Here is a 22,226-nt window from a genome sequence, read left to right as displayed (position 1 = left end):
GATACCGGCGACACAAGGAAGAGCAACTGAGGACAGAGGAGAGAAGAAGAAGCAACACGAGAGAAGAAAACACTCAGAGAAGTTGTGAGAGATACATTAAAGGTGGCCGCCGTCTTTGGACTCATTGACAGATGAATGATATTAATCATGACGTGTGTGAGACGTGTGTGTATGTACATGCATTCACAGCCGTAAACCAACAAAGACTCTGCAGATGCTTTTGAAAAGCATCAGGTGAGCTATTTAAAGATTCCTTTACACAAATGGTTAAAATAATCTGCTGGATTTGGAAAACAAAATCAAGAAAATTACTTTTGAGTGTCTTGTCTGTAAAATATATTACCAGGCTGTGGATGGTGTTGTAGTAGAAAAACAGGAAACAAAAAGAGTTGATGAATAGAAAGTCAAACTGTGGGAACTTGACATTGGATGACAATAAGAGCACAGCTTTTGTGTACCCTCGAGGCGTTAACAGATACTGTTTCTTACTTATGATGAGATGCTTTAGGTTTGGGTTTCAGCACTGTACAATTTTATTTTCACTTTTTTAACCAGAGAATAGTGAAAAAGTTTCTCATGGGACAATGGGAAAACCTATATCCGCTAAACATATTTGTTGAAGGAAGAATGATATGGATCAACAATATTGCACAGATAATCTTCCAAAAATAATATATGAGATGGTATCTGTGCATATCATTTAACTCATTTACACTTGTGCTACATAGACTGGAAAACCCAGTAGATCGACATTTTTTTTATAAGGTTGTGTGTAATTACAGGCACTCCCTGTTTAACAATTAAGGAAGTCATATGTGTAACATTTACATGCATAAAGCCACATGTGCAAATGGTGCTGTTTCTGTTCATTAATGTCCAGGTTAAAAATAGGACGTCAAAGAAAAGGAACAGCGTGTTTGAACAAACAGTGAAAACAATGCATGATCATAATCCCCACAGAGTCCCATACTTTCACATTTGAAGGGCCTGTAGAGCATCTAATAATGCTGCAAGTACATGAGTTACAGCTGCTTGGTTTTATCCACTTTTACTTATTAATATTAATATTATTAATAACTAATTTATATTATTAATATGCATGTGCGAAAACATATAATAAATTAAGTACAACAAAGTGCATCAAAAATTAGAATACAATTATATATAGATTCATATAGTTTAATCATGACATACCAATTGGTTTGACTTGATTTATCTTTCCTTATCTTAGTAAGTTAAAATTTTGATTTGTAAGTATTTCATATTTTATCATGCCTTTTCACGTCTCTTTCTTCTTTTCTTGGCTGAAACAGGCTTTGATGGAGGTTTAATTAGACTGTAGTCAGTAAAGACAAATTAAAAAATGAACAGTAAACCAAATCATTAGATATAATTAGTAGAATTTTAGAATTTTTGTATTTTTGATTACAGTAGAAAGCAATTGGGTGATTTACGTATGGGATATGTATGGCTTTGCTCGATGGCAAAGGATTTACATCACAGTTCTGATGACTTGTTCCCTTTTATTATATCTACATGTTGGATAATGACAAGTGTATTCTGGTAAAATGCCTTTGAGAAATAAAATCTCTATTCTGGCCAGTATTAAAGCTATACTGATCAAATTTTTATGGGAACATTCATTTAAAAGATTATGTGTAATGGGAATTGGGATGCTCATAAGAAATATCTCAACAACTAATACCACCCAACTCCTTCGCTTTCACATTTAAGCTTCTTTTAGCATGTTGTTTTGGTTTTCCAGTTTCAGCCTGTTCTTTTTCCAAGGGCAACAAATACCACCGTTTTGTCATAGCCCTCAGCATTTGGCTATGACGCACAAGGCACTCATGCACGTCATAGTCAAAGGATTAAGACTCTTGTGTGTGGTGGCAGGTTAGGGTGGTGGATGGGTCAAACAAGTCATTGACTTTCACCCAGGAGAACGGATCTTGTCCTGTTCATGTCCTGTGCATTACTGTACAGTGAAAAAACGGACTTTTCGGTTAAGTAAAATATATTAAATGAATCTAAGTCATTTATACATAGTAAAATTAAAATTCAGTTAAGTAAACATTTGAACATTTACACATTTTATTCATGTAATAAATTCACTGAATAGAAGAGTACATTTTATTATGTATTTACAAATATAATTTCAATGATTTAAAGTCACTGCATGTTAACTTTGAAATCCTAATTAAATTTTACTCAGAAAATCTATTGATCATGGATGAGTAATTTCCAATTAAGGTCGTTCTCATATTTGTGATAACTGTGACGTATCTCGGGAACGGAAGGTAAAAAACACTCAGGGGTAGCACTATTGGAAAGCCCGTACATGAAAACATACACTAGGGATCAACTTTCATCTCTCTGCGACCTTCCGTTACCGAGATACAGCAGAAAAAGCCTAATTGTTTTTCCCACCAATTACGCATCATAAAAAAAAAGTATCATATATCACTGCGTTGGTCTTGATACCAGCTATCAGAATCATATATATATAATTATACATTTTTAATTAAAAATTTCCAATCACGACAGATAAGTCTTGTTGACAAAACTATATTGTTTTGGAAGGATACAGTTACTTTGCAGCACTACCAGACGCCCCTGTGCTGTCCTTAGACAACTATGTGATGGCTGTGATGAAAAGACTACTTTTAAGCATCATTGTAATGCAAAAAACAGGACTGTGTTAGTTAGTATCCATATGACTAGTTATCTGAACAAAACTTTAATAAAAGTTCTAAAATCTATTAATTAACAGCAATTTCCTTTCTATGATAACATTTTTAGACTTTACTAAATTCATTCAGATAAATATCATTTATAAGTTGAGCAGAGATAAGTAACATTTCTTCATAAATGTTACACTTAAAGGCAAGTACATTACATTTGATATTGTTGAATGACTTGTACTTGATATTCAGCAGTAAAATTTACTTGGAAAAATTGAGTGCAAATTGTGACAAGGATTGTATTAAGTAAATCCTACAAGTTATTTATGCTACAAACACATCTTAAACAACTTGTTCCCTGTGTTGAAAACATGTGTTAAATGTTTTTGACATGCAGGGCTGCCCACCCAGTGCATTGACAAGTGATGCCAAGGAGTCCTTACAAAACAGCAGTATGAGACAATTTGGCATGAGAATTCCTATGTTCCCAGGGCATCTTTGAGGTTAAAATTGCCAAAAAACACAGGGAGAGGGATGTTTCAAATGTAGTTTTGATTGGTAAAAATATGTTCAGCTGCTGTGGAGATATGCATGTCAAGAAAACTAACTTTCTAAATAAATTTGAGGGCGTATTGTGGACCATAACATCAGTAGGCTACAGGGTGAGTTCAGCCCAGGGAAACATTCATTCAGTATTTGACCTAGGGGACCGATTGCTCAGAACATGAAAGGTCTCCTCACTGTGCCATATTAAGAATATAATAAGCTTTCCTCCTTCTGATGCTTTGAATTTTTGAGCCATAATATAACAAAATAATCTAGTGTGGGATATTAAACGTCACAAAGATGGTGTATCAACAACTTAAAGAAACCACATATAGGCTAAACAATAACTTGTAATTTATGAAAGTGTAAAGTGTAATTCAATCAGCTGTGTCCATCCCCGCCCTGCAGTCAATGCATGAGTGTAAACAAAGCCACTATAATATTACATCGTTTTAGTTTACCAGCTGTAAAGGAGAATTTGTGTGTAATCCAACGACTGAAACAACGATACACTGTGATTACATCCCCATCTAGAACCACAGACCATACAAAAGAGAAATACATCTCGTAAATATAAGAAGTTGTTGTTTTCATGCACTTACAAAGCTTTAAATGAAATTTGAATATTTGGGACACCCTGAAACAGTGATAGAGAAGTAGCTAACACGAATGATTATGCAAAGGCAACCAAAAGAGGAACATGTCTAATTACTTTTGAATTCACACCACATATGTTTCTAGGAGGATGCATGGCCTTTGCTTTGAAGGACGGTGTAGATGGACACATCATTTCCTCTTTGTCACCTGGCTATTGCTAATAACATCCACTCCACCCAAAGGTAACTCACATATACATACACAAGATACAGACTTTTGATAAAGATTTTTGTTTCCAGTTGTGGACATACAGTTGTCTTCTTTAAGCATGTTTAGCTAATGCAAAACCACTGACTAGACTTCTTGAGAAATGTAAAATCCACACAAACAATAATCATAGTAATACTATGTACAACTTTGTCTACAGCCAAACACTAGCAGCTGAAGCGGGACGTAGCTGGTTTAAGCTAAATGCTAATGTCTGCATGCAGACTGTAGCCAGCATGTTAACATACCCTCAACAACAATGCTAACTGGTGACGTTACACCATGATTTTGACAACGAATCGGGTAATAATGTCAAAACAATTTAAGTGTTTTCCTTAGACTTCATGATAAAACTGATCATGTTAAATGTAATTTGTGTGATTTTGTGTTGTGAAGTTAAATTGCAGTTAGCATTGCTACCGTGTGTGAAACTAGTAGTATTTTATTTTCTTCAGGGATTAATAATTAAAGTATTTTGGCAACTTGCCATTCATTAACATTACCAACATTGACGTCTATCTGGTATTTGGTATTTGTTATCTTTGGATGCCCATGTCCAATTTTCAAATGAGTGGGTACAGAACATTCAGAGCTACAGGCTAAATGTTAACAATCCAGAGGAGGATCTTAACCTTATCATCCAAAAATGGCCAATTGCTGTTTATGACGAAACAATCATATTCTCTATGAGGCTCGGTGGAAGCTTAAAGGGCAGCTACGCCAAAGTAGCTAATGGCTTAACTAAATCCTTTTCTTTAATGTGGCATTAATCAATATTTTATGGATCAATTGACAAGATGTAATGTGAAAGGTGCCGCAATGAACCCACAGAGAAATACCTTTAGTTTATCTTTCACAAAGTTAGCTCGATAGTTGAGCTTTTAGCCACTAAAGAGACAGCTATAGCCCTCTGTCGTTGGTGGAGACCAAAGCAGAGCTAAAAGGAGTGAATATTGGACTCAAATTCACCAAGAGGCAAGAAACACGATAATGTTTCTCCTGGAAATATTAAGTCTGCATTTCTTTTCCAGCGCTTGGCTATTTCCTAGGAGACACTAAGGCAGTATTAAATGGCTGTGAAGACCACTGGACCCTGCAGGACAAGGCCACCATGCCACTGCTCTTTGAGATGACTTTATGTGTCGACATTCGTGTGGTGGTCCCTGGAGCCTGGGTGGCCTTCTCTTACAGCTCGGTCCACGCACCCAGACCTGAGCTGGGTCTGGAAGGAGATGATGAGGCGCTTTATGGGTGGTTGCTGAGGGTCCGACACAGATTTCCTTTCCGGCTGTCCCCAACATACTGGCATAGGTTGTGTCTGAGGAGGGACGTACGACACAATTCCTTTAGCCTGGAGGTAATACTTGTAGTATACAAGAAAGTATTCAAAAGCTTTACTTAAGTAAAAGTAACAATAAGAAAATACTCAATTTCAAGTAAAGTCCTACACTGACAATGTTACTGAGGTAAAACTACAAACTGAAATGCACTATAATCAAAGTACTCGCTAGTATCACATTTAATTATTCAAATAAAGTACAAGTACCTCAAATTTGTACAAAAGTTTAGCACTTGAGTAAATGTAAATTACACTTTCCACCTCTGAGTATGCCATGAGGTCCACACAAATGAAAGCAAAACAAACAGTGATTGCAAAAATAGATTTTAAACATGCCTCAAAAGTTTATTTGGCACATATACAACATATAGTGGGTGGAGATTGGAATGAAAGACAAAGTGATGCGTTGTAAAACAAACAGTTTTGACAGGCATGCTGAAGTATGCGCACTCGAGCTGAGTAGACTTTTGACTTGCACAGCAGAGCACCATACATTGAATACTGTACTGCTCTGATGAAACTTATTCCTTCACTTGGGATGGAAATCGTGAACTGGTGATGGGAAGTGGAATTGTATGCCTTTGAGCTCATCAATTCCTTTTTGCAATGCTAGCATGTTTTTCTGACAGTTGTGCGTAAAACTACAACATGAAACTCATATGTCCACTCTGCTGTAAACTTAGAGGAGGAAATGGTCCAAAACATGTTTTTATAATAACATTAGCACCATTGGGAATCAACAAAGAATCCAGGGTTCGTACGGGTGCTTTAAATCCTTGAAGATGCTTGAATAGGAATGTTGTTTTTCCAAGGTTTGAAAGGTGATTGGATTTTTTTATAAAGTGCTTGAAAATGCTTGAAATTGCTTCCGCATTTCTTTAACAACAAATACCTACAGAGTAGAAATACAATAAGTCAGAGTCTGAAATGAAAATGTGAAATGATCATTTTCAATATGTATGTATTCTTTAAAATATATTAACTTACCACAGCTAAAGTAAGGTGCTGGAAAAGCTTGAAAATGGACATTGAAAGTGCTTGAAAAGTGCTTCAATTTGACCTTTGAAAAGAAGTACGAATCGTGAGAATCATACCAATAAGTGGAATCAGTACTGGAATTGGTATCAAAAAAAAAATTCCCATCCCTTTCCCTCACTATTCTACGATAGTCAGACATTGCTACTGCCAATATTGATAGCTACCTCTGTTGATTTTCAGTAGTTTACAAACTATTTAGCCTACACTATAATTAAAACTTGTATTACCTTTTTCTTTTTTTTGGCATTGAGCTAGCAAAATTAAAGGATGCCCCCAGTTTAGTGCTGCAGGGATGATGTATGTTTGGAATTTTTTCCATTGGATTTTGGATTATTGTAGAAAAATGGGCTCAAATGAATGCCACTTTTATGGTTTTTGAAGTGTAAATACAATGGCCAGTAAGTAAAAGGCAAATGTTAGGCTATTAAAGAACTACACCGGTTGCATGACTACTATGTCACCACCAATAACTTCCACCACTAGCTTGTTTGGTGTTGGTGTTGACAACCTGTTGTCTTTTTAAGACACAAAAAAGCTTACAAATTCTTGAGAAGAACAAAACGTGACTATCAAGCTTATGTTAACCACAAACCTTATTTCAGGGACATCATTATAAAGCCTGAGAGAGCAAGAAACACAATCAGACAGATTGTACACATGCTAACAGTTTAGTCATATTGTTGTAACCATTTTATGCAAGGTCAAATAAGTTTAAGTGTTTATTTTAAACATGTATGATTGTTTCAGTGCAATGTGTTTCTTGCCCCTCAAATTAATTGTCAGCAATATTCCAAGATCTTAGCACTTAACTTGGTGAGTGTGACTTAATTATCCCCGGTTAAAATGGTGGGCAAAACTATGGAAGTAAGTTGTAGGTAAACCAGAATGATCCTTTATTGGTGATCGGGCAGTATGAGCCCAGTTGCGTCAAGCCTTTGAACTCTTTATATGTGATGTTAGCACCACATGCTGTGTTAATGTTTCAGGTTGATGGGAAAATGGTGGCAGAGAGGACGGTCATCGCTCAGGCCATTCCCCCCACCGGCTCCCTGTGGTTGGGCTGCCGTCCCAGAGACCGACCCCCGGGAGCGATGCTCGGGAAAGTGGAGTTGTACCTGTTCCGCATGTGGGCAGACTTGGACAACCATGGCCTCTGTGAGGATGGCACTGTGATTGGCTGGAATGCTCAGTACTGGGGCGTGACAAGTCGCAGGGCCAGACAGATAGACCCCAACCTTCTGTGTGGTGAGACAGACATGCATGGGTTCTTCTTTACCTTAACCGTAGATGTTGTTGTGCACGAATGATTTTCCTGACTAACTATATATATAACAGAATGCAGCATGATGTTATCTATCCTTTCATCATGGTATTATTGATTCATGAATGTAAAATACTTTAATTCATCTAAAACATAGCATGGCATGGCTGCAATTTGTCAAATGAGGTCCTTAAGCATGTGTTTTATCCGGCATCACTATAGTCATATCTTCAGCTTATTCTTTCTTTCTTTCTTTCTTTCAGCTTATTGTAACTGACTATTAAAGAGCTGCTATACTTTAGATGGTATACTAGTATGCTTGGGTTTGAAGCAATAAAACTGCATGCGTTACACTACACTGCATTACACTTCACACTCAGTAGTTGTGCATGTTCTTAGAGCATGTTGGATGTTGAATGTTGCATGTTTTCATGTGTCTTGTAGACCACAGACGGTTGAGACGCGGGGCACCTGCTAAGAGTGGGGTAACTAATGGTGTGTATTCACGTGACATACACATTAACATGCATGTTGTGTGTATTTTTCGAAATGTGTATGTGTATTTGTATAGGACTGCATGTAGAAAGGACCTACAGAATTACACACAAAGGGAATAGAATACTTAAATTGTGCATATACGATTGTAAAATTGTGTTTGTTCTCATCTAAAAAAACATAGGAACACATAATGCAATACAAAAAACAACAAAAAAAACCCACTTCTTTTGGCATTTTTTTTTTATTTAACCAATATGGATTCCAGACATATACTGTACATATGCTTTTCAAGTTAGAGCTAGGAGGTTAACGTTAACATAATTTTAGTAGGGAGAAAGGACCGTCTAGATAGCAGAAACAACTGTACAAAATGTCAGTGTAAAAGGATGATAGTACGCTTGAAGGACGGAGGGAAAACCTTAATTTCTATTCACTGTTTCAGCAATGTCAACTGGATTTGGACGGTCATTCTCACGTCCACCTGGTGAGCAATATTATCAAATGAAACAATAACTCTAATTATCTCAGTTACAGTGCTTCCTTATGATTGTTACTTAACATCCCTTATCCTGTTTTCTTTTCCCAGAAATGCCTCTGACTACAACTACCTCAAGTCCTGTCATAGCAACAACGGGCATTCACATGCACACCCAGTCATCTACGGTCACGGGTGAGTAAAGTCAGTATAGGCTGCATCATTTAGTAAATGAAAAAAAACTAAAACTAAACCACTTTTTGTAGTTTTGGTCATTCTCTTCTGCCGTTATGATTATATTTTAATGTCAGTAAAGTATATATATTTTAAACAAATTTGTGCCTATCATTTCAGTCTGATATGATAACATTATAATTTTCTTATAATGTCAGTAAATGACAAAAAGCATCAGAAATTTAAGGATAATTTGGTGTTTCTTTCTGTAGTTTTGCACATCTTTTCTGTTTGAAATGGCAACATTATATTCTCAGTATATCATTTTTTTTAAAGTAGCAGCAATGTAAGGATAATTAAAATGTGGGCCTATTTTGTAGTTTTATACATCATTTCTGTAAATGTGTTTGCTGCATTTGTGTGAGTATATTATCTAATTAGAGACAGTGCTGTAAAACACTTAGTCACTGATGTTTCTCCTATTATAATTTTAGGGTCTCCATTAGTAAATTGTGACATCAGCCAACTCTGTTCCGACAAGAGTAAGAAACAATCACCTTTTTGTCCAATCAGAGTGTTTTATTTAGGCAAATTTGTGGCCTTACTACGCAGTTCCTTTCTGCAGATGCTTACTTTTGGATGCCCATACGTGTGGAGGCCAAAGATGGCACAAAGACTGAAGGAGATGTCAAGAGCTTGGTGAGTCATCGTGTTATGCAGTTAATTGTTTTAAAAGTCATGTCTTGCAACAAAACAGGTCTTGCCAGCTCAGGTTTAGGGGAGGAGAGGAACATTCCAACCCTCTGATGCACTTGAAATTAATTTCCATTTGTACTGCCAACCATTCATTGCTGCATGAACCTGGAGGAAGTGTCAACAATGTCATCACACTGTCCTTTTAAGTCTGTCCGCCTGTGCATTGTATCTTTTTCCATAGAACGCATACATTTGTATTTTTCACTTTAGCGCATTTTCCTTTAATGTATGGAGTTTGAAGGTGTTCAGATCTATATTGGACGAGCGATACAGGAATCATGGTCCTTTTCAATTTGTCCAATACATGCTGGTCATGTAACTGTGTTACAAAGGGCACCACGTTCTACAAAGATGTGTTCTGATGCAAACACAATAAAATATTTCCTAATCCTACGCTCCCATCACCATCCACACAGTACCAGCATGTGTCTGCCTCTGTCTCTCCATCTTTCACTCAGGTGTCAAATGCATTTGGTTGCCACAGTGATGGAGGTGATGCAACACGTGGAGTAACAGGCTTTACAGATTTCTGTCAGGGTGACAGACAACCTCAGGTCAGTTTGTTTCAGAAACAGACAACACCCTTTCTCTTTTCAGAATGCATTTTCTCCTAAAAGTCAGGCAGATGGCCCCAACCTTTTCTCTCTCCCTTCACAGGTAGTACAGGTGAACTGCAGAGTAAAAAGTAACATAAGGTAACAGCATGCCAGTAGTAATACTGTGGTAACTCCTACTTATACTTCAGATTTCATCTCCTCACCGTGGTGTGAATACTCTGTTTCCAGCGAAACAACCTGTGATGTGCTGTTGCAGCTCAGCCACGCTGTCTCAGCATGTGCTCTGCAGCGCACAGGAGACTCTGCACTGCAGCAAGCTGGAGAACAAATACAAGCGACAATCATAGGAGAGGTGGAGAGAGTCGGTGAGCATCAGTCAATTGCACATACACAGAACACACACACGCATACACACACACACACACACACACACACACACACACACACACACACACACACACAAACACACACACACACACACATGCACACGCACACGCACACGCACACGCACACACACACACAAACATTAGTTATTAGTGTTTAAGGCCTGTTTTTGTCATTTTGTTGAGCCTATAAATTACAGATTAATGATGTATAAAAAAAACGGTCATCAGAAGACATGAAGAAAATTCATGTTTTTAAATCTAAGCACACACAAACACACACACACACACACACACACACACACACACACACACACACACACACACACACACACACACACACACACACACACACACACACACACACACACACACACACACACAACATACACACAGACACACACACACACACACACACATGTATATGCATTATTTTGCTAATATGCAAAAATTATTATAAATAGATGTACCTGTGCACACATGCAAAACACCAACAGGAAAACATACACTTACATATTGTGTACACGTGTGTTTGTGTGTTTGTGTGTTTGTGTGTGTGTGCGTGTGTGTGTGCAACCTTAAATATAAATATTGGGCTCGGTTTCTAAAAATGTCCTGATTGAACATTTTTTATTTCCTACAAAGAAAAGAAAAAGGAAAACAGAGATTATCACAGAAAATAACGATGTTTCACAAAATAAAAAGCATAATTAGATACCTGAATTACAAAAGTTTGCTAAAAAGAAAAGCATGTTCGAAAGGTAGTGGGAAGAAGTTAGCACTTATCCCACCCCTTCTCCATCACTCATTTTAATGAAGCTTCTTAGGGTTAGGGTTAGGGTTAATAATTATTATTAACATTTTCATTTATTATTACTTATATACAGTACACTGTATATATACGTATATATTTCTTTTTTTAACATATCCAAATATATAATTTTCTATAAATAAAATGCATCACTTATATGTTCATATCAAATATATACTATAATAACTGTTGTATAATATATATATAATATAATATAAGTATAATATAAGTATAATAAGTATAGTATAATAAGTATAATTAGCTTACTCATGTTGATTTTGTCCACATCAGGTCGAGATGTTTGTAGGGATGTGGAGCCCTCCAGTGGCCGGTTTGTGAGGTGTACATCCTCATCCTCCCTGGAAGATATCTGTCAGTCAAACAATAACTCCACGTTCACATGGTGAGCAATACCTTTTGTCTCCTGAGTGAACGTTAATTTGTACATGCACGCTTTGAATCTAATCAGTGTTTATTCACTTAGCTCTCTCATAGAGCCAAACTCCGACCCAGCTCCTCAACCAATGACAGAATCCTGCAGCAGTGAGTAACAAAAGCACAACCACCCATTATACCTAAAGAGAACTCACGGACGCCTCTGCTGCAGTAACTGTGTTTGTCTGTGCTTCAGGTGAAGCGCCTCGCTTTTGTGACTGCATGGCTTTCTGTAATTCTGCAAGTAAGAACACAGCCAGAATATTGTCTTCCTGTCAGTGTCCATATGTTTGTGCTACAATGTCAATTATTTGTGTATATAAATATGTTCATATCCCTCCTTACACAGCAGCTAAATGTATGTGTATGTATTGGATGTTTCACAAACATTAAAGGAATAGTTTTAGGACATTTTGTGAAATACACATATCGGCTTTGTCTCCAAGAGTTAGATGGGAAGGTTAATACCAAACTTATTTTTGTATGCTTAATATGAAGCTAGCTCAAAGACGGGAAACCAGGGAGGGGATATATCTAGCCTGGCTCAATTGTTTAGTTTTGGTACTCAATAAACAAACATGATAAAAGGAGTTAATATGTGAGCTTTAGAGGTGCTGGCTAAGCTAAGCTAACCGTCTCCTGGCTGTAGCTTCATATTCAATTGACAGACATCAGAGTTGTGACGATCTTCTCTGTGCAAGAAAGTGTATGAGTGTATTTCTGAAAATATTGAACTACCCTTTTTAATTGAAATCTACAATTCAACTTTTAACTTTTAACTTTTCCTTGTGTATTTTCTCTTCAGGACAGTTTTTTGCCTTAAGAATCAATATTAACAGTGCCTCTGTTAATATTCATTTCCTAAAAGGATTGGTAAGTACAGCATCATACGACTGAACTATGCTTCATGTAATGTATATGCTATGTACTGACTTTCTAACCTTATTTGACAGTTGTCTGGATTTCGAACAGCCCACATCTGTGACACAATATTAGGGTAAGCGTCTATCAACTTTGATTCACTTACAGTTCATACATATAGACAATGGGGGACAATATTTAACAGTTACCTAAATACTGAATATGAAAGGGTTTTAGTGGTGAAAATTTACACGAGGGAAATTCTTTGTTTCCAGGTCAGCATGCCAGGACATTTTAAGGCGTTACCAGGTAAATCTTACTGCAGATAACAGTTTGGAACTAACCCAAAACATTATAAAATCACATTGATCATCTTGCATTGATCTACAGCTGTTAATCATGCTTCATAAATTATCTTCTTTATCCAGCTTGTTCATCTGGAATGCCATGGGACAAAACAGAGGTAGATAAGATTCTTCCTGTTGTCTATTTTGACATTAAAGGTCCCATATTGTTAAACGTTTCTTTTTGATTAAAAAGCATGTTGAGGTGCTATATAAATACTGTGGAAGTATCAAAAAGCTCAAAACTCAGAAATGCACACAGCCCGTATTCAGAAACTATGCCTTTAAACAAACCGTCAGGGCCTCTGTAGGTTGTGATGTCACAACAATCTTATATTTACGTTGAAAGTGCCGCTACAGTGCAGATACAGTCATTTACAGTAATTTATGCAATGATGGTGCAGAGACGCAGAGAGCATAGATGCTGAATTCCCGGAAAATCTGACGTGTACTGAAGTGTTTTTGGAATGTTAAAACATGTTCTATTACAAATTATCAACCTTTCTTAAGAATTGCTTTGCCCATTAAGAATGATAACTAAAAGTGTGTTTGTACTGTTTTACAATGTATTTGATGATGAATACCAATATCTGAACATGGATTGTTTTAACTCTGCTGCTCCCTAGGTTGTACAGCTGCATGGTGATACTGGAGATGTCTGGACCTGTCAATGCTTGCTTCCTGAATAAACTTCTGCAAAAAGTTATTGACAGTAACAGTGGCATAACAAATGAAAGGCCACTTACACGCATGGGTTAGTCTGCAGGTTAATGTTTTTTTTACATTTTGATATAAATATCTATTATGTCCATGTATTATTGACGGGGTTCTGTGTGTCCTCAGTGGTGTGTGGTCCTCCTGGTTTAACTGTCCGTACTCTGTTGGCATCCAACCTGACCTGGGTTGCAAGTGACCTGCTGATATCAGATGTCTGTCAGCCTGACCCTACTCTGCTTAAATGGTAAATTTATAAAACATTCTTGTGGTGTCTGCCATTTTTGGTTAACAGTCGTGCATTGTGGGCACAAGAGAAACAAAGGACATCTCCGGTAATATTCATAGTAGTCATTAGTCATTCCGGGAAATTCAGGAACTCACATACGGAACTGTTTATAGATGAATCCGGCTGAGGGGAAATGCAAATTCCAAAACAAAGCAGCTGCTAGAATGCATGCAACAATAGATGAATGTACTGTAAGCAGTGTTTCTCTTCTGGTGCAATGAGGTATTTATCTTAATCATTTTGAACAGATCATGCTTATTTTTTTAAACAGTTCTATGTAGATTTTACCTGTTGCATGCCTGCCTAAAAATAGACAAGCCATGTGGTACGTGTAGCAGCTTCAATTGGATGTAATGGAGACGCTCTGCTGTAGACATGTCGCAGCCATGTAGGGCCACATCCACACCACATGTTTTTTGCTGTTGGATGAGAAGATTGATGCCAAAGAGTGTTATCGATCTACTCATCTAACTCTTGCCAAGAAACCATATTTCTGAAAATGTCTAAATAATTCATATCAGCTGTTTTGCAGTCAGTTGTTTTATATGTGAAGGCATTTCCCCCCAATCTGTTATTATATTACTATTTATTTATCAGGTAAAACTGTTGGAAGGCAATTGAAGGAAGACTATTATATATCAAACTACTACTCTTATCATTGCCCTTAAACTAAACACTTGCAAGAAGTATATTGTATTTTATTATAATATTTCCCTGTGTTATTTTTTAGTGAAGCAAATGAGCGCCTTGCTGTACTTCTGACTGACAGCTGCCCTCCAGAGCCGTCCACAACCGGGCAAAGCACAGCACAGCCTTCCAGTCTGACCAAAACCACAACTACCGAAGCTTTAACTCGATCTGTGGCCAACGCTACTTTACAAACTAACACTACAGCTGAAATAACTGCAACAGTTGAACAGAGAAACGCATCACAAGAAACAGCTCAACTTATCACGACTACTCCACTCACAACCATTAACAGTACACAGTCCTCAACACCTGTCCTCCATACTAGTTCACAAAACATAACTGTGACTGTCTCTGACAGTGCACCAGTACAAAACACAACATTATCCAATAACACAACATTGTTGAGACACACTGAAAATACAAAAGTGCAAAACAAAACCACAGCACACCAAAAGACTACAGTATTCACAAGATCATACTCTGTCAACTCAACATTACAAATAACTACAACTGCTCCCACTGATTCAACACTTAACAAAACTACATTGTCTCGACCTCACACAACAGTGTACAATGTAACAACAGTTGACACTGTCAAACCTTCTGCCAATCATACAACAGAGTACAACCTAACAACAGTCCACAGAGTCACACCCTCTGCCAACCACATAACAGAGTACAACGTAACAGTTGATACACTCACACCTTCTGTCAATCTCACAACAGCCTACAATGTAACTACAGGAACACCTTCTTACAATCAGACAACAGAGTACAATGTCACAGTCAATACAGTTACTCCTTCTACCACTCACACAACAGAGTACAACACAACAACAGTTGAAACAGTCACTCTTTCTGCCAATCTCACAACAGAGTACAACATAACTGCAGTGGACACAGTCACGCCTTCTACCACTCACACAGTAGGGTACAACATAACAAAACTTGAAACAGTCACTCCTTCCGATAATCTCACAAAAGCCTACAATGTAACTTCAGGAACACCTTCTTACAATCACGCAACAGATTTTAACACAATTTCAATCAGCACAGTCACACCTTCTACCAATCAAATAACAGAGTACAATGTAACAGTCGATACTGTTACTCATTCAGCCAACCACACAATAGAGTACAACGTAACAACAGTGGACACAGTCACTCCTTCTACCAACCACACAGTAGAGTACAATGTAACAGTTGAAGCAGTCACTCCTTCTGCCAATCTCACATCAGCATATAACATAACTACAGCCGACACAGTCACTCCTTCTACCAATCACACAACAGCCTACAATGAAACGTCAGTAACACCTTCTAACAATCACACAACAGTGTACAATGTAACTAAAGCTGGCAGCGACAGAAAAAATGACAACAGTACATTTACAACAACCAACACAACAGTTAGCACAATTACCACTTCTCCCAATCACACAAAGGTGAATAATGTAACTACAGCCACCAACAATCACACAACAGGGAACTCTACAGTCCCTAACAATTACAGAACAGCGGACACTACAGTCCCTAACAATTACACTACAGTGAACACTATAGGCCCTTACAATTACACAACAGTGAACACTACAGTCCCTAACAATTACACAACAGGGAACTCTACAGTCCCTAACAATTACAGAACAGTGGACACTACAGTCCGTAACAATTACACTACAGTGAACACCACAGTCGCTACCAATCACACAACAGTGAACAATACAGTCCCTAACAATTACACAACAGTGAACACTACAGTCCCTAACAATTACACAACAGTGAACACTACAGTTGCTAACAATCGCACAACAGTGAACACTACAGTCCCTAACAATCACACAACAGTGAACACTACAGTCTCTAACAATTACACAACAGTGAACAATGTCAGTACAGTCCCCAACAATTACACAACGGTGAACAAGGTAACTACAGTCTCTAACAATAACAAAACAGTCGAGAATATAACCACTCCTACTGAATCTCAAAACGAAACAGCCACAGACAATGTAACGACTGCACCCATCAAGGAATCACAACAGAACACAACTGCGCCTTCTAAAAACATGACGGCATCTACTACTGTTATACAAGTAACTCCTAACAATACAACCACATCCACAAGAAACTCAACTGTGGTAAATGTGACGTTTGTTGTTGAGAACACCACCAAACACACAATGGCTCCACTGAAAAACCACACTGGAAATCCCACCACAGCGAGACTGACACACAACATATCAACAACCAAAAATAACAACATCACCAAAGCTGCCACTGTTGTCAGTACCACCATCGATCACACTCAAACTGCAGGACTCACCTCCAACTTAAGCTCAACTGCAAGAAGCTTAACCACTGACTTTAACCTGACAACCAAACGACCAAACAATTTGACAACTCCAGCAGCTTCCATTGAAGGTACAACCTCAACGACAGCTACTACAACAATTCATGGTAGTCTTCCGGCAACCACTTTCACAAAGGTTTCCTTGACTTCTTCAACAACAACCACCACGCTCACGACCACAACAAAACCGGGTATGTAGTTGAGGATTAAACATTTACAGTTTGGTTGAAGCTGCAAATAAAGATTTAGGATGGGAAGTTAGCTGGCAAAGCTTGCTTTTGAAGTTGAAATGACTTCATCCAGTAATTAAGGCATCAAGATTATTTCCTTAATCCTCCATCCAGTAATTAAGGCATCAAGATTATTCCCATAATCCTCATGGGTAAAAAAAACAACATTTTTTTTGTAGCAGAATAGAAGTCTTTTGGATCAGAGTCTCATCTAGTAAACTCTATCCTTTGCTGTTTTCATTTCGATCGAGATATAATGACCTCCATAAATGAATTATTGAATCATATGACTTGACATCTTGCTGTACTCTTTTCCAAGATTCAGCAACTCCCTCAACAACATTTACAGAGACAACTACAAGCCAAGAGGCCCTGGAGGAGCAAGCAAACGAGCTACTGAATCAAACACAGGATATGTCTCAGCTGAACTCCTCTCAGGTGAAGCTACTATTGGCCTACTGTAAAACTCTTTGTTAAATCAACCTCTGGGTACCCTGCTTTTTCTTTGCTTTGTGTATCTTTGTGTGAATTATTTTTTAAAGGTGTTGTATAAATAAAGTTAACAGACAGTATGAGAAAAAAAGTGTGTTCTTTGAACATTTAAATATGTAATTATATTCTAGTAGAAACCCAAAATACAAGTATGAGCATAAGCGACCTTTGAGACTCTTTTGCTCTAAAAAATACATGACGAAATCAAATAACTTCACACAGTTCACGGTTGACTGACAGATCCATTGGTAATAATATAATTTGATGGATGTAGGTTGCAGAGTTGGTGGGGGAGTTGGAGAAGCTTCTGGATGGCCCCTCTGTCTCTCAGGCACTGGGGAAAAAGCTTTTCAACGTAATCAGCAACCTGATGGAGGGTGACTCACAGATCCTCTCTGCGTCTGCTAACAGGTAAAACACATACAGCCCTAACCCATATACACAAACCTATGTCCATTCAGTAGTGTTTTTGAAAGAATTTTGTCGTCTGTCTCCTTTTCAGGCTGGTTCAACTGGTAGATGATCTTGGCCTTAAGCTGGTTGTCACTGGTGACAGGGAGATCCTCTCTTCAGGTTCACTGGTTCTGGCAGTGAGGAATGTCGATGGGACCAACTTTCCAACAACATCTGTTGACATTTTGAACACTGATAACGTCCAGGTAGCCCAGATTTTATTATAGCCATCTAGTCTCAATGCATTTCACAGGACACAGTGGGCCTAATGCAATAAACTTTCGTACAAAACATATCAGTCCTCATGTGCAAGTGATTTAAGAGACTTTGTGTCATTCACCAAGTTTCTCATACTTGGAACTAACACATTTAATGAGTGGTGTGGGCATGTCTGACAGACAAGCTTCTCCACAGGGCAGAAAAAAACTTGTTTTACTTAATAATGATGCCTCATCATGGCTGTTTGTTTTTAGATTTTATTGGCATATTTCTAGACTTGAAGCCCCTTGATGTGAAATTCTTAAGGGGCTTAGATTATGCTAATGATCAGCTCTCATAAACTTGTACCCGTTCATGAACAGTTGGAATTCATTAAAGTTTGGTAAATCCAACTTGGAACTCTTGCATGAGCAAACCTCACTGGAAAAATGAAGAGGTTCTTGCATTAGCTCCAGTGTTGTCAAATGCAAATACTGTGACATAAAGTGATCTTAAACAGGTGAGGAAAAAACAGGAAGTGCCAAACTTATCCATTAAACATTTGTCAACTTTTTCTGTGTCCAGCTCCGTGCCCTCCGTAGATCCAGGTTTAAGAGGTCAGGCTCTCCTCTTGGGTCTGTATTCTTGCCCTCATCCCTCACCACAGGGCTCAGTCCTGAGCAACAGAAGCAGGCCAGCAGGGTCCAGTTCACCTTCTACACCAAATCGGTCTTCTTCCAGGTACTTTCGCATCATCTCATTGTCTCATTTCACAGAATATGGAAGTATTTATTGTTGCATTTAGTAATTTAAAGCAGGATGTCCTCAAAGCTGTGATATATATGCATTTTTTTTTTACAGGATATAGCATTAGATAATGAAACCCGTGTCGGTCCAGTCCTGGCCGCCAGTGTGGCCAATCTGTCAATAAGCAACCTGAGTGAGAACATTCATTTTACCATCCGAAACATCAAGCCCAAACATGTGAGTGTGCATGCACGTAAAACGACAGAATTCTTTTCATGATCCCTTCCATTTATAACAGAATCACACATAACTAAAATAGCCCACAAGTATTTGTATTTTGATGAATGAATGAAATACAAGGTTTCTTGTGAATAACCTTCATGAACTCAAACAAATTAATAAATATCTCCGTTGAAAGATCACTCAAACTTCCTCTTTGATGTTTGCAGGCAAATGCATCCTGTGCTTTTTGGGATTTCACTCAGAATGGTGAGTTCACGCCAAATTTGTTGCTTAAGTTGGTTAAATTGCCACGGCTATTAACGTCCCTGTTCATTGTGTTCCTCCTGTTCAGGTGGTAGGGGAGGCTGGAGCTCTGCTGGCTGCTTTGTTGTCAATGCCACAGCGGAAGAAACAATCTGCAGCTGCAACCATCTCACATCCTTTGCAATTCTGCTGGTGTGTGTGCATATTTGTTCGTTTGTTTGTTTTTCATGTGTGGGATACATACTGACAATACCATTACTAATAGAGTGTTTCAAATCACAATTATAACATTAAATGATCAACCCAGATTACCTTTTAAAGAGGCAACAGAAATGAACTTTTTCTACATGGTTAATGTGAGATAATACAATAATATAATTATATGTTTTTATATAATCTGTATTTGTGTGTGCACACTTTTTTGAATACAGGATTTGTCCAGAGAGGAAAATATTGACCCTCGGCATGCACAAATTCTTACTTTCATCACCTACATCGGCTGTGGAATTTCTGCCATTTTCCTCGCTGTCACCTTACTGACATATCTTTCATTTGAGTAAGAACCTATGTCTTTACCAAGACTACTTAAATCTTTGCTTTATGTTGTAGATAAATGAAACAATTAAACAAGTATCCTAACAAACTCTTTCTCTGCAGAAAACTGCTGCGGGATATTCCTGCCAAGATCCTGGTTCAACTCTGCCTGTCCCTCCTTCTCCTCAACCTGGTCTTCTTGGTGGACGGCTGGCTGGCGCTCTACCCAGCTGTTGGGCTGTGCATTAGCACCGCCTTCTTCCTGCACTACTTCATGCTGACATCATTCACCTGGGCGGGGCTTGAGGCCCTGCACATGTACCTGAGCATCGTCCGGGTGTTCACTCCCTACCTCAGCAGATACATGCTCAAGTTCTCACTAATAGGCTGGGGTGGGTAACATGCAGCTCCTACATGTTTTTATTGAATATACTGAGATTGTTCTGCTGATGACATCCTGGTCTTTGCAGGCGTTCCTCTTCTCGTGGTGATCATTGTAATATCAGTGGACAAAGACAACTATGGTCTGGTCACATATGGAAGAAACACAGATGGTACTTCAGATGACTTGTAAGTAACACCTTAATCTTTTTAAAACATTTTTTATACACATTCATTTTTCTGTTGTTTGTTGTGAAGATAATTAACAAAAATGAACACCACTTTTATGATTTTCGTATGTTTGTAGTTTCAGTTAGCCACTTGTTAGCAACTGCGTTTTTTAAGACAAATGGGGTATTGACTGATTCATTTTATGTTGTGGAGCGAAACGTTAAAATCTCTTCAGGCTGTGCTAACCTTAATTTCAAGCATCTAGCCAAAAACCCATTCAAACCAACCCATTGACTTTGAGACGAGGGAACAAAAAAGGTGCAAAAAGTTTGAAGGATTCATCAGCACTGTATAGAGCAAGACTATTTCTGTAACCTACTGAGTGTGTCTTAGTTTTGACTATATCTACAAAGCTGTGGTTTGCCAGAGGCCAGATATCTTATAAATGTATGCAGTATGAATTATATATATATATATATATATATATATATATATATATATATATATATATATATATATATATATATATCAGTGGCGAACCGTGAGCACTACAGCTGGGCCTTCACCTCACCGCCGAGAAGAAAAAAAATCAGCGCGGAAAAAAGCAACAGTAAAACGAATTAAAAGGGTTTAACAAGTGCAAATTTAATTAACGATGACAAGGATGTAAACAAATAGACCATAACGTCAATAACATTCTCCGCAACAAGAAACATTCTCAACATTAACTTCGGAAAATCTGGAAATATAAAAGGTCACCCAGAATGTCACCCCGTGACGCTGCGGACACAGAGGCTCATTTCATCACCTTGGACAGCGCTATGAAATCACGGCGCATGACAAATCATTCACACATAAATTCATTAGCATTATCAATCTACAATACAATTTCAAAAGTTACACAAAGCTTGTAATACAAAGACTATTTTTTAAAGTTGCAATGAAGTGGAAATGCCTCTCCATGCGCAATTACGCATAGCGCAATGAATACCGATGTCAAATAAATTGAAGTCACAATTTTTACTACTATAACTCCTTAATTCTCCACAGGGAAAGGGACAGACAAGTGAACATGAAGAGAATAAAAACCCTCTGAAAAATCCAACCACACACTTATGATACGTTTGATACATTGATTGATTGATTGATTGATTGATCACATACTGAATTCAAGGCAATTTGCGCTGGGACAACCTCCGCAATAAATACAAATTCCCAAATGTCCACTTGGCCAGTAATCTTAATCCCTTGAAATAATAATCAAGGTGTATTATAACAGAGGCCTACCTTAAACAAACACAAAGTCCATTCGTCGGTCTCTCTTTGTGAAGTGGGCGATGGCGGCGTCATAAAGTTTGTCCTTTGATTTGAGCTCCAAAAGAAGTCCTTTCTCTATGGACATCAGTGCCAAAGCTCCCAGGCGGTCCTGTCCAGTACTGTTCCTAGCGTGCGTCTTGATGCG

General features: G+C 38.0%; 1 protein-coding gene across 4 annotated transcripts in view; it reads left to right on the top strand.

The window, feature by feature from the left end:
* The window catches only part of adgrg2a (adhesion G protein-coupled receptor G2a), a 28,651-nt gene continuing 6,425 nt past the window's right edge, over positions 1–22,226 (top strand). For 2 of the 4 annotated variants that reach the window (XM_083935811.1, XM_083935813.1), the window contains exons 1-32: positions 1–234; positions 3,972–4,069; positions 5,126–5,451; positions 7,458–7,716; positions 8,177–8,227; positions 8,673–8,714; positions 8,817–8,900; positions 9,374–9,421; positions 9,505–9,578; positions 10,094–10,189; positions 10,293–10,330; positions 10,421–10,557; positions 11,678–11,789; positions 11,871–11,929; positions 12,018–12,065; positions 12,627–12,694; positions 12,775–12,818; positions 12,958–12,991; positions 13,111–13,145; positions 13,653–13,780; positions 13,870–13,987; positions 14,760–17,263; positions 17,622–17,740; positions 18,069–18,205; positions 18,297–18,453; positions 19,031–19,186; positions 19,307–19,429; positions 19,642–19,681; positions 19,767–19,870; positions 20,110–20,234; positions 20,336–20,604; positions 20,683–20,782. In XM_083935811.1, coding sequence (XP_083791937.1) covers positions 215–234; positions 3,972–4,069; positions 5,126–5,451; positions 7,458–7,716; positions 8,177–8,227; positions 8,673–8,714; positions 8,817–8,900; positions 9,374–9,421; positions 9,505–9,578; positions 10,094–10,189; positions 10,293–10,330; positions 10,421–10,557; positions 11,678–11,789; positions 11,871–11,929; positions 12,018–12,065; positions 12,627–12,694; positions 12,775–12,818; positions 12,958–12,991; positions 13,111–13,145; positions 13,653–13,780; positions 13,870–13,987; positions 14,760–17,263; positions 17,622–17,740; positions 18,069–18,205; positions 18,297–18,453; positions 19,031–19,186; positions 19,307–19,429; positions 19,642–19,681; positions 19,767–19,870; positions 20,110–20,234; positions 20,336–20,604; positions 20,683–20,782 — 5,753 coding nt within the window. In that variant the 5' untranslated portion in view covers positions 1–214. Of the gene's footprint in view, positions 235–3,971; positions 4,070–5,125; positions 5,452–7,457; positions 7,717–8,176; positions 8,228–8,672; positions 8,715–8,816; positions 8,901–9,373; positions 9,422–9,504; positions 9,579–10,093; positions 10,190–10,292; positions 10,331–10,420; positions 10,558–11,677; positions 11,790–11,870; positions 11,930–12,017; positions 12,066–12,626; positions 12,695–12,774; positions 12,819–12,957; positions 12,992–13,110; positions 13,146–13,652; positions 13,781–13,869; positions 13,988–14,759; positions 17,264–17,621; positions 17,741–18,068; positions 18,206–18,296; positions 18,454–19,030; positions 19,187–19,306; positions 19,430–19,641; positions 19,682–19,766; positions 19,871–20,109; positions 20,235–20,335; positions 20,605–20,682; positions 20,783–22,226 lie in introns of those variants that run through there. The other 2 variants (XM_083935812.1, XM_083935814.1) reach the window with 2 other exon arrangements.

Source organism: Echiichthys vipera (genome assembly GCF_963691815.1).
Source record: "Echiichthys vipera genome assembly, chromosome: 21".
NCBI classification, from domain to species: Eukaryota; Metazoa; Chordata; class Actinopteri; order Perciformes; family Trachinidae; genus Echiichthys; species Echiichthys vipera.
The sequence above is the reverse complement of the archived record's forward strand: the minus strand, read 5'-3'. Positions and strand labels throughout refer to the sequence as shown.